Source organism: Aythya fuligula, chromosome 14 (genome assembly GCF_009819795.1).
Source record: "Aythya fuligula isolate bAytFul2 chromosome 14, bAytFul2.pri, whole genome shotgun sequence".
NCBI lineage: Eukaryota > Metazoa > Chordata > Aves > Anseriformes > Anatidae > Aythya > Aythya fuligula.
Genome location: NC_045572.1, coordinates 10,126,395 through 10,140,029, shown reverse-complemented (window position 1 = coordinate 10,140,029; position 13,635 = coordinate 10,126,395). Strand labels below are relative to the sequence as shown.

General features: G+C 39.6%; 1 protein-coding gene across 1 annotated transcript in view; it reads right to left on the bottom strand.

Moving 5' to 3' along the window:
• NSG2 (neuronal vesicle trafficking associated 2) overlaps window positions 1–13,635 on the bottom strand; it is a 37,767-nt gene that overhangs the window by 13,415 nt on the left and 10,717 nt on the right. The window contains exon 3 of the mRNA XM_032196791.1: window positions 10,096–10,215. Coding sequence (XP_032052682.1) covers window positions 10,096–10,215 — 120 coding nt within the window. The remainder of the gene's footprint in view (window positions 1–10,095; window positions 10,216–13,635) is intronic.

Here is a 13,635-nt window from a genome sequence, read left to right as displayed (position 1 = left end):
GGCAGAACATAAAGGTGTTAAAATGTCTTTTTTCCCTCCTTCTACAAGATTTTTTTTTTTCCTTTTTCAACAACATGAGCCTTCCCTTCTCATTTGTATTTCTCTGATCCCTTCAGAAGAACATAACAGAGAAGCAAACACACAAAAATAAGTGGGGTGAACCACTGCTTGTAATGGTGCTTTTCTTCCCAAGCCCATGATCCTATTCACAAAATGGTACGCCATTTCATGGAAACATGATCTGAGCAATTCTGGAAGAGGCTTCCTTTCAGATTACCAGTTTGAGATTTTTTTTTTCCTTTTTTAATCCAGTTAATGGGATTGTAGTAGACAGCCACATCATCTCCACAGCTAGCCCCTCCTCAGTGACGTACTGCAATTTCCCATTGCATTGTGCAAAGTCCTGGCTGTGACATTTCCTCCGGTCATTGCAAGCAGAACATGACAATGGATACCTCAGCTCATCAAGAGCCCTTTTTAAATGCATTAACAGGAATACAAAATAAATCAAGTCATCAATAAAATGTCTCCTTGCCTACCCTTTGCCTGCCAAGACCCAACCTCTGAAGAGTCTCATGCATGCAAAATCTTCCCTTCTCCCTGCTTCCCTCCACTGGATTTGGCGCAGGGAAAGTACTAGGAGCTCAAGTAAAAACAGGTCCAGGGATTAGCACATGGCAACAGATCTGGGAAAAGTCGTCTGTGTTCCTTGTTCCACTACCAGCTTTCTGTGAGACCTAGCACACACTCAGGTCCAGCTCCAGTGCTTGCTGGAGTACCACTGGTACTCACAGACCCTCTACAAAATCCACCCAAAGCTGCAAGCATCTTTTCTTCCAAAAGCTTAGCATGCTCTGGGCCCCTGTCTTCAAAATCACCCAAGCACTGACACCATCCCAGACCTGAAAATTGGCCAGGCTCTAATGAAAACCCGAGGTCTGTTTCCTTTACAAAATATCCCTTTTGGGCAGGACAAAGAGGACAATTCTTGAAGCAAACCTTTCAGTATTGACGTATTAAGGCTAAGGCACAAAATGGTATTCCTCCAGGCACATTTTCCGGTGTATTTGCCTCTCCAATCTTTTTTCTGTATTTTGATTTTACGTGTGACACTACCATTTTCCACATTAGCCATCACGACAGGAGACTGGATTTAAAAATGCCTGAAACGGTTTAAGTTCTTTATACATCAGGGAACAAGATAACTTTCCCCTTCCGCTCCCCAGTCCCACGGAAGGTCAAGCTTGCACATATTGAAACACATTCATTCAGTGCACCCTTGTGGTTAAAAAAAAATCAATTGAAAGTTTGTTCCTTCAAAAAGGTCAAAATAATCACATGCACTTCAGCATCTATGTCTATCATCATGGGTCAGGAAATAAAGCTAATAATATGGCAGCATTCATGGTCCAGTACACCCATTTATCTTAAAAAACTTATTCCTATTATGTGGGTGCTTCAGACAAGGACAAAGTGAGGACTTGAAGAGCTAAGTGTTCCCTAGGTAACTTATGAATTAAAAGCCTTTCTATTCTAAATTAGAAATGTGAAGCTTTATTGCTGCAAATGACTTATAAAAGCTACTCTTTTAAAAACAAACAACAAAAATGAATAATCTTGCTGATTATGATCCCTTCAAAGGCATGAGGCCAGTTCCATTAACTGTGGATGTGGCCCAACAGGCTTAATACATCTGCAAGTACTAACAAGAGGGAGCTCAGGTCTGTTTAACATTCAATCAGCAGCCCATGCTGCTTTATAAATAGAGAGAATGAAAACATTACATGGAAAAAAATATATGAGTGAAGCATTTCACTTCCCTGATTATTTTTTTTTAGCATTCTGTGGTTTGGCTGCAACACTCCAAATGCACTTCACAACAGTCAATAAACTTTGCCTTGGATTCAGTCAGCTGAGATCTCTTCCGTCTCCATTCCATCCTCTTTTGCTACAATAGCCAAACTAGCGTTAAGCATCTTTCATTCCATTTCAAATGCTGACAAGAAAATTACCTAACAAATAGGGTTTACTGTGGGGCAGCAGAGATACCAGAAGGTACCATGGCATTGTGTTGTTGAAGACAAAGATGCAATGTAAGAAATCATTTGAATTAAATGGAAGCTGCAATTTCTTTTTGTAATTAGCAGAATTACTCCCTGCAGTCCCTTATGAAAATCTTTGTGATGCATTTTGTTCCAAAGCAAAGGGTCAGTTGAGGTTTCTCTTTCTTTTCTCTATAACTCCTTTTTTTCCTCCAATATAACACGGTTTAGAAAATCCAGATTCAGCAGGTCTACCTCACAAGCTTTTAGTCATGTGAATACTCTCTGTGACTTCCATTTTTAGACATTTTCTGCATAGCAATTAGCTTTTTTTTTTTCTTCTCTCCAAAAAATCAATTAAAGAAAAAAAAATAACCCTGAAAAATTCTCTTCAGCTGATTATTCTGTCAGTGCTCACAGGTGGCAAAAATAAAATATATTTCAGGTGTTTTTTCTAACTTTGCAAAAGAGCAAGCGTGTGTGCCTAACAAAGAATACAAAACAATAACATACATTAAGGAATGATCCATTTCATACAAAAAACATGTCTTTTTTTTTTTTTTCTTCTTCATTTTGTTGGTAGTTCCCAGCCTGGTCTTACAGAACACTCTAGTTAAATCAAAATATACTTGTCTTTTGTGTGTTTCAGAGGAAACTCTTCCTAGCTTTTCTTCAGACCTAACCTCTACCAGAAAGCTAGGTCTTAGCTAGAAACTTTCATAAAAATCTCAGACTTTTACCCAGACAGGAAAATGGAAAGCTTGCAGGGTTTATGGTACTATACCTAGAATGTGATCAGAAATATCTGTTTTCTAGCAACTGAGCCACAAATCCACACTCAGCTCATCCTCACAGCTCTGAATTGTCACTGATGATCACAAATGGCTCCATCAATCTATCTCCATGCAAGCTGTGAGGCCAGCTAGGACAGATATGACCTATCCTCTTCTCTTCCTATTACAGCCAGAGGAGGAGAAGAATGATTGCTGAGCTGAGGCAGAAAGATGATGAGCAACATTTCTCATTTCTTTTTATACACACAAGTGAGGGTCCGAATCCATGCAGGTGCTAGTTTGCATCAGGCAAAAGTAGACACAAGGCCAGGCAGTGGATTTGTGAATAACGAGAAACTGTGAGCCTCTGCATTGCAGTGAAAAATATTCAACCTCCAAAGCCACCCCAAAGCTCAAGCTCCAGAGATAAGTCACTCCATCACTGTCTGGAGAAGACTTCAGTGAAGTCTTCCACAAGCCCCTCTTTGAATACGAGGCTCAACAGGAACCCACTACAGCATCCCCTGGTGCCAGTGCAATAAGACCCCCAAATGCTACTGTTAGTGCTCATGTGCTCTCCTGTAACTGCCCCCTTTCCAATTTTCCTGCACTTTGTCCCTTGCTCTCCAGGATCACACAGCCCATCCGAGAGCTGCGCAGCCTGGAAAGATCTCAGCCACATTAGCAATTATCACTAAAGTGAGAAAAATCTCTGTGTGTTAGAGCATGTTCCCTCCCTCAAGCACCACTCACATTAGTCAGTGTAACGGGATCTTTCAGCAGCCACTCCGCATCTTCCCAACTACTGATTTGATGTGGCAGTCACCATGGTAACATTGTTTTGTTAGTATTAAAAAGCAGTAAGGAAAATTGTCCTGCTCACATTCAGAGAAGCCCTTTCTCCATGAGTTATTCCTGCCCTGTGGTAACTTAACAATTGAAGGAACCTTTAATTTTATTTAGCTATTGAATGGGCACGATGAAATGCCCCATGTTATTTTCCTGGGATTCATTCCTTTGCAGGTTAGAGGAAGAATTGTGAGCATAATGCAGTAGCCTACAAGTGGAAGCAGAACATCCTGTGGAGAAATCTGCAGGACCAGGCTGGAAAGGGAGTTTGGGAAACAGCAGGGGGAAGCAGAAAAAGAGGAATACAACATTTTCAGAGAGAGCAGCAGAGCAAGGAAGAATTATCATCTATCCATCTGCAATGATGATATGCCCTTTAAAACTAAGGGCAGGATGGGCAGGTAGATAAATATATGCATTCAGGGAAATGATGCATTTCTCAAAGCGATGCTCAAGGTGAAGTCATTTGGCAGAACATCTGCAGAGGCCGCACAGCAATTCTCTGCACCGCATTGTAAAAGACAGCTAGTGGTCAGGGCTCAGCAGATCCTACCTACAAAAATAAAGTGATCGAGACCTGCTCCTGCTCAGGAGTAAAACTCACCACCTTCCTCCACAGGCATACAAGCCCAGGACCTTTCTTTCCCTCTGAATTTCAGTGCTTGCCACATGAGGATCCTCCAGCTACAAGATGCAGCTGAATACCCTGGGGATTCAGTGGGTCACAATCTAGTGGTGCAAGCACAGAAAGCATCTTCCATTCCAGCAAAGCTGTTACCAACAGGAAATCAAGCCCTGGCCCTAGGCCAGAAAAATCTTTCTTAATTAGGAGCCAAGTGTTTCAGATACTGGCTTGTTTTTGATAAAGAACAGTTCTTGCATCACAGTTTTGTAGGGTGTGGCTGGAGACAAACAGATTTTGTTCTACATCTTTCACATTAGGTCAGAGGAAAATAATTGCTTCAGTATGAGTATTTCAATAACAGAAACATTTGAATGGGTTCCACTATATTTTAAGAACCTGATGAAAAGTCTGTTGAATCATTACATCCACTGGATATTGGATCTGTATGTGTTAGAGCAGTTTCAGGGTGGAGGGAGGGGAGAGGGTTGATCTAGAGATAAGAAATATATTGTCATTGCATACTCAACAGGAACAGATTACACAGTCAGTGACTCTGAAAATGAATCTTGCCAACTTGCAGCAAAAAGAGTGAAGTTTCCAGTCTTCTTCGGTGAAGCAGGCATCAATATTTGCAGCTGATTTTTTCCAGGTAGATAAATTGCTCACAAGAAAATGTCTTCTTAAATATCTCAGTTTCTCCCCCATACACCCACTACCAACTTGATCTGCTGAAGAAAGTACATGGTTTAATTATTCCAGCTCAGAGGGGCTGATAACTTGTTTTCTTTTAAAAAAAAAAAAAAAATCCATAAAAAGGAAAGACCTGTTGAAGACTTGATAAGTCATAGAACTATGGCAGGTAACTATCACCCAGCTAATGGTCATTAAAGCACTGTCTCCCTGAAAGGGCTGTACTGGATAACTCAGTGGCATTTAGCAATAACAGAGGTCAAACTGGTTACACATGAGCTTCACAAGTGCCATTTGCACAAACAAGCAGCTGGCAAGCAGTTGCATGTGTCAGCCCAATTCTCTGTGTTGTAAGCTCTAATAACCCCGTGCTGAAAGGCCCCTCGAGCCCAGACCTTGGTGCTACTAGGAGACAGATACATCTGGGCAAACCCAGGTTTAGCACAGGCCTACTGAGCCTCCAAAGGTCTGACTAGGTCAAGTGCAAAAATCCACCAGCAACCATTCTCCAGCTTGTTTCTCTAGAAAAGAGAAACCTTTTCATCAACATCTTCTAAAGCAGGATGTTGATGTCTTGAAGCCAAGCACCGCCTAAGTGACAGTCAAGGAAACGGGTAGAAACCCACTCCTCACCTCAGTGCTTCTGACTGGTTTCTGTGTTATCCTGACTGGTTGGAAGATAAAGGGAGTGACTGGAAACCTTGTCCTCCAGAAGTAACAAGACTTCTGATTCAATGGATGATCTGCTTCAAAACCAAAGGTGCATTTAATCTCATTTCAACACCAATAAAAAGAAATAACGGCTGAAACTCACTGAAATAATGTTACTTGCATGAGAGATTGTTCTCAAAACTGTAACGTAGGGTATCATTGGCAAAAAGAAGCAGTAAAACCTACCTCAACTGCATAGCTCTAGATGCACTGTTCCACAAAGGAACACAAGAGAGTCATCATATTTTCAGATCCTTTCTAGTCCACCTTGGTGTCACTACTGGACAGTAAAGCATGGCAAGATGCACTACCTTGAAAACATGCAAAATGGAAAGCAAACACCAGAAACTATTCCCCTTCAGACTGAGAAACCTTGGTATACATCATTACTGCAAAATAAGATCTTTGCAGTTCAAAAACTTCCTAGTGGGACATGCTCCAAAAGTATAAACAGTCTGGAGGAGGCAACATCTACAAATCACTGCCAGTCAGCTTAGAAAAGCTGTTGTCATTGCTTCTCTGTGGAGGAGTCAAACGATAAAAGAAATGTCTTTTATATATGGATGGCTCAACCACAACGCTATTTTAACATCATTTTCTTGTAACCCATTTACACACAACTATTTAAACATTTGTTATAAAGTATGTATGGGGTGACTCATCCAGCTGAAGAATAAGCCTAATTGGTCAAACTTCCAGGACACTGTGTGCTGAGCTATAGAGAATCATACGCTCATCTATTAGGAGATGTGACAAGTTGCAGAAGCTATCTAAAATTCTTGGAAGAGGTAGTGTGAAATAAGAACCGTTGCCTAGGGACAGTCTCTTCTTTACAATAATTAAAGAGCTCAGATTTGTACTGTTCTGGATGGATGAAAAATATGCATGCATAAGCTTAGATTCTGGCTTTGGCTTGCTCATGCTAGAAAGTTGTCTAATAATTTATTAGCCTCTTCAATAAAAGATATCCAAAAGGCAGAATAAAGGGCATCTGTGGATTTGACTGCCATGTTCGTAAGGTCCCCAGCTTTCCAAAGAGATCTAGCTCTTCTTTGAAAGCAGCTACAGCTCACAGAAAAAGAACTTGGGAAAAGTTTTTCCTTCTTCCTTGGGTATGTTCTCGTATCAAGTGACCAGAAGAGTGGAAAAAAAACAAAAAACGTACTTCATAGATTGAAACGGGAAAGATGTTAAGAATTGCTCCAAAGAGATACTGGTGGGTGGGCAGCACAGTCGTAAATATGGAGTCCCAGCAGCGTTTTGCTACACACACTTTTTAATGACAGAGATTTGCTTTACCATACTTTTGTTTGAACTGATGACAATTTTACCCTTTGGGTGAAAAAATAAACTACAAGACATCTCACTTTGTATTCTCCAAGATGCCAAAGTAGTGTAATTGCAGATAGAAGACGATTTCTTGGCTATTTCTTCTCTCTGTCGTATTTGTTTCCCCAGCATACAGATACCAGCTGCTGAGACACTCACTCTTCATACACAGGTTAGTAGAACTGTAGTATCAAAATGGTTCCGTATCAGAACCTTTGAATTTAAGCATTACTGTGGACTAACACTAGCTGTACATTCTGCAGAAGAACATTCATGCCCATACACGTTACTGGGTACAGAACTCACATATTTGGAGTGCACTAAGCTAAAAGCCTGGCTCGAGTATAAATGAACACTTTAATCAGAGCATTAGCAAGAAAGTGTGGATGATATTTCCAACACACCATATACTGGAAAGCTATACAAAGCAACAAGCCAGCAACAGAAAACACGATGATCTCATTTATATTATTTCTCAAGCTTGTAAAATTGTATCAAAACTGAGATAATAAAAGTTAAGTATTTACTGTGATTTCCTCTTACAAAAAACAAATGTATAATGATTTCATCAGTACCAGATAACAGCTCTGCTTATAACCAGAGGGCAGTATTTTTAATAATTTCACTAAAAATATGCACGGGTATAAAAACGTGGTGCAATAAAAAAAAGTACAAAAGGTAATGAAATATTACCTATTATCTCAGCTCATTTTTGTCAGGAAATAATACTACAAACTTAATACGATACATGGAAGCCTTATGAAAAGCAGGCAGGGAGAGGCTTATCATCTTATCCAGCATTAGGCTAGAGGCTGAGTGATTAATAAGTTGACATTGAAGAGCACAGAATGAAAATCATATGGACTTTAGGGAAAGGAAATAGCTTAAAAACAAAACTGTCATGCTGCCAGGCTGTATTAGAAGAGGCACAGCTCCCACAGCCATCCCCACCATGCAGCAAAGGGGATGGCAGTGCTTAAACCTCCAAATCTGTGCCAGTGCAGTGCATGCTGCTGGAGCCCCCCCGCTCCCCTGTGACTGCTGCTGTGTCAGTCCTCACATGGACAAAAACAATGGCAGAACAGTACAGAAAATAAGAGGGGAAGAAGGAAAAATATATCAAAAAGAGGAGTTTGAATGCAAGAGCAAGTTGGGGGGGGGGGGGAGGGGGATTGAAGAAAGGGAAAAATAAGAAACATAGAAGGAGATGATTAAAGGAAATTTATCCTTTGCAGTTGATGAGCTACATCTCTAACTTCTGTGCCTCCAGAGTACACAGTGTGTAAGGATGAGATTACAGGGCTAGAACTTTTAAATACCCAGTGATGCACTGTCATTTGCAATATCAACAATAATGTAATAATGTCATTTACTGTGGGTCACAACCCAACGCATCACTTCCTGGAGACTCTACATTTTACTGTTGTTTCTCAGGCACATTGTGTCTGGCTCTGATTTGTACGTTGTTCGTACTAGAAAATGTCTGTTGTGGTTTCCAAGCCAGGGATTTAAATTTGGCTAATTAGCTGTTTACTTTACTAGTGGTACCAGTGAAACATCACTATTGATGGTAAATAGGTACTATGCATGCAATAAGATCAGGGAAGAATTTAAAACAAAATCAGCATCATGTAAGCTCCTGCTAAGTAATTTAGATCAACATACATGATCCGCATTAAAAAAAAAAAGAAAAAAGAAAAAAGAAAAAAAAGCTACAAACTTTTATTTACAGACATCTTAAGAATAAATCATGGCTTTAAATATCCTGGTTGAAAGCAACAGAATTGTCTTTGTGAAATACATTAATGAGTTTCTGGAAAAAAAGGAAACAGTACCATTTTGTAGTATTTCAGAAAAGAGTAGCTGAAAATTTCTCCTTTCAATAAGTTGAACAAGACTCATCCTGAAGTTTGGGTCCTGAAGATTTGGGTCTTAAAGACTCATCTTCCAAGAAAGAAAGAACGATAACATTTTTTCCTGGATCACATTACAAAGTACTAGTTTTCTTCTAAGTTGTCAGAAACTAATTATAATAAACTTTTCCACGTCTTGCAAGATTAAGAACAACTGGGCCAAACTGAAGTTACTTGAGTCAATTATTCAGTTACTTGGGTCAATTCCTGGTTATTCTTGAGGATGATACCCTTCCGTAAAAATTTATAAACCTAATCCCAGCTTTTCAAGTCACAGGGCTATTAATTAGGCGCTGCCTAGTCTCTAGTTTTTCTACTTACATCATTGATATTCCCTCTGACTTTGGAAACGTGAAATCAGATCTTGCATTTTTTCAACTTACATGCTCTGTGGTTTAGTAAAAGTATCATCTTTTCAATGAAAAAGGAGAAAATACTAGCTGCTACATGTTTGGAGTCTAATTTTAGGAGGAACTGAGCCATTCTAATTTGCTGCAGTCAACAGGAACTGAGAGCACTCAATAATTCATGAGTTTCTTTCCATGTTTCAGTAGAGCCTGTTGAAAATTTCTCAAGGAACCACTTTTCATCAGAAAATTTCAATTCCTATGAACCAAAACTGCTTACAGAACAGGATATGCTTGGACACGTTCTAATATATCTTCTTTTATCCAGTTTGAAATGACTTTTCATCTATAATAAAATAATTATATAACAATAAAATATTTTAAATATTAAAAAGTTTGCTTGACTACACAAAAAAAAAAAAAGAATTTTTGAAAGATGTGAAAGATGACTAACTGTTTCCATCAATTTTCACTGCTTTTTTTTTTTTTTCTTTTTAAACACAAATATTTGAGAGGAAAAAAAGAGATTCAAACTTTTTTTCACTTCCATTTTGGGCTGGAAAACATTTTCATAACTTTTCCTGGGAGAAGAAAATCATTTCCTGCTGTATATCTTGTTATGAATGTATTTTCGTATCTGTTCAAAACAAAAACCAAGTAACATAAAAGAGCTTCATACTCATGCAGATAAATATCTCTTTGACCTTAGTGATGACTGGAGCGTTAAATTTGGTGTGTCTTTACCATCACTTTGATTCAGTTACTTTAAAATGAATGGCATTTGCATCAGAAGGCACCAAAATAACCATTTCTTACCTTTAGTCTTTCTGTTACACCATCAGTGAAACTGACTGTGAATTCAGCAATTTTGGGCACTCTGAGTTTTCCTTTGTTCTTCTGGTCAGGCTGATACTCTGTTCTTGTTTTCACAATTACCTGGAAAACATCAACACTTCTAAGGTTCCTGCACACAACAAGCACTTTTTTTTGTTATCTAAGCCCCTGCTTTTCTATTCTAACTTTCCCCTGAACCTACAGAGGTATCTTATAACCATAAATTAAGACAAACTCATCATACCCTCAGGAACTAAAAGAGACAGATAAACAGGCAAGCAGATAATACAGACCTAGGATAATGAGTTTATCACATTGAGTCTTAAAGTAGCTCACAGCAAAATGTTTAACACACACCTTTGTTTAAGGCTAGACATGCAATTTTTTGTATCACATTCAATGGGCAAAACATGTAGAATAACAAACAGCCCATCCATCAGAAGATCCTCACTTATTAAAAGCCCCATCCTAAAAAGTGCCACTGAAGCCAATTTAAATTTAGGCCATTTGGCCTCTCATTTATTCAGGCTCCAGTTTATTAATATTAATCTCATACTATTACCTTGGGTTTTTCTCAGGAGATCTCGGTGCCATTTGCTACTAATCCAGCTCCTACTAATCTTATAAAAGTGAGGCAGCTTACACCAATGGAAAAGCCTGTGAGTGGCTTTTAAAGGGTTTGGACAAATTACTAAAAATACATTTTCAATCTACATTGAGTATATATGTAAACTATTTTGGGTAAAACCCACCCACCATAAGCATGGAAAATATAACACTTAATACCAACTCCCAGATGGGACTAGCAAAAGGAATGTGTTCTGAAACTAATATCCCTTCTGAGGTGTGAGCGTGTCCATCCCATTATACATGAGAATCCTAAAGGACTACCCACCCATGAGCCTATGCAGGTAAACAGTGTGACAGCATGCTAGTATAGCTGCCCTGTCTAAATCTAGCTGTGAAATGGCAGAGAAGGCAAAACGGCCTTGTCCTCAGCACTGGCAATGAGCTGGAGCTCATCCCTGGAGAGTTGGGGTTGTGGCTGTGATTCCCAAATCAGCTGACGTCCACAAGACATACAACCGTTTGGTGTGACTTTCAAGGTTCAGAGAGGTTAAGCACAAAAGAACAGAAAGCACATTGAAAATCTCCATCCCAGGGCCAATACTTCCACTTTTTGGCCTCCCATTCTGAACTGCAAGACTATGCATTTGTCAGCTTTGCCAAGGTGAAAATAAAATACTCCAGGAGTTCATATGGGTGTGGCAAGACTGATCCTAAAGATCTTTGTTAGAAACAAAGTTTTGAATGTTTGTAGGAAGATTATAAAGTGATGTACAAGATTGAGTTATTGGCTAATGAAGAATTTATATCCAAATGAAGACAGTAAAGTCTGGCTTGGAGCAGAGAAAACCCTGAGTATTTAATTCTCCTGCACTTAATGCCATGTGAAAATCAGAGTGAGAGAAAATCAGCATGGAGTCATAAGCCAATTTTCTGGATTCAAATGCAAATCATTAAAGACTGATGAATATTTACATCCTTCAGTGAATCCCTCTCAATAACATTTATTACAGTAGTATTTGCAACATTAAGACTTCGGAAGAACAAGATAAAAAAACACTTAAACGTATTCATGTTAGCATTTTGGAACCTGGGATTTCTGATGACACAACACAGATGTTGGTATGTGACACATGGACAAGCTTTCTTCAGCAGGTTTGGGATGAAACCTAACACTACTAATACCCTACTAATGAACTGACTTCTACCATGCTCTAAAATGCAGCACACTTTGGACCAAATGAAACAAAGTTCCCTCTCCAAGCAGGACAAGCTCATCCAAGTTAGTGCTGACGTGAACAAATAACAACCTCGCTGTCTTGCTCAAAAGAAACCAGGTGTGCCAGGACTACACACAGCTGGGCCCTAGCTTTCCAGTCTCCTCGCTGGCCTCTTGTAAACCCAGTACAGTAAATTATAGTGTAAGCCATCAACACCTGCCAACCACAGTTCAGAAACTGCACTCATTTTGGTTTCAAAGTTACCAGCCACAATATCCAATTGTCACAAATCCATACCTCCTGCTTGATACACAAAGTTGACACCAATTAAATCTTTAAATATACATATGAGGGTTTTCCCGTGAGCTCTAACATTAGGTCTAACATTAGGAAGGACCATGAAACCAGAAAACAAAAGAAAAAAAAATCTAAGTCTTACTTGTTTCTATATATAGTTGACATTTTCTTCCACTCTTTGTCATTAAGCACGGCTTTCTTACTGGTATTTTTTAACTGTCATTTCATTCATTCAATATCCTACAAGTAGGACATTTGAAATGTGTCTCCATACATCCATGAGACTGAAAATAAACCCACCCAACTGTGCACAAGGCATCGCCTTCAAGTCCAGTAGCAACGTCTATCATATCTGTGAATAAATAAGATCAGTCCCCAGCCAGATGAGAAGCTACTTGAAACCCAATTCGCTGACTGTGCCAGCAGTGAAATGTCTGTGTGTAGAGCCACAGCCATCCTGCCGGTCAGTGTTTTGCAGAAAAATTTGCAGGCTTTAGTAGAGGAGCTAAGACATACCTTTGCTAAATGCCTTTTGGCATTGCAAAAGCTAAATAGCTGCTCTCTAAAAGTATCTTTGTCAGACACCTGCTGGAATTACTCAGCAGAAGAAAGACAGGGCAGTCAGTAAGGTCTCCTCTTTAAAGCAGAGCACGGAAATAAAATGACAAAGGACAAACAGAAAACTGAAAACCTGTAGTGTGAGGGTATCACTCAATATTGTGGCAGTAAGGATAAAAATGCAATTTTGCTGAGGGCACTGGGTGCACATTTAGAAGAAAAGACCTACCTCTTGTTCAGTCGCCTACAGCCTAAATAAATAAGCCTGAGTACAGATCCCACTTTTGCAGCAACATTCACCCCCTCCATCCAACAAGCTGCCATCAGGAAGCCCACGCAAAAGCTTCTGGAAATTGAGTTGTGTTCATCAAACTGTTTGTGCCTCCTGCACTAGTGAGAACACCCCAGCCTGGGCTACCTCGGCAGCATCCGGAAAGAGGAGCGAACACTGTCAGATGATACCCACACACAGACACACACACAAAGAATAACGAATCTCATAAAGAAATCTTTGCTATATTTTTAGCATCATTGTTGCTGTTTTGGTTATTTCTGTTTTCGCTTTCCAGCTTTCTGATTGGGGTTGTTAGGGTGGGCAAGGAGATTTGCCTTGCCCCTGTTCCCTGCCTTTGCTGCTTTTTTTTTTTTTTTTTTTTTTTTACCTTTTCTTTCCATTTTGTTACCAAGGAAAAAACAGGGGTAGTTCACTCTACCAGAAATTCTAACCAAATTGCTGTTGGATGTGATGTAACAAAAACCCCACTGCCTCCACAGCCAGCACACTGATCAGAGCTCATTTATCACCAGCTGCCCAAGAGCAGTTCCTTCAGAGACCAGGATCCTACTGTTCCTGTGCAAACAGGGTACATTCATCTCGCTC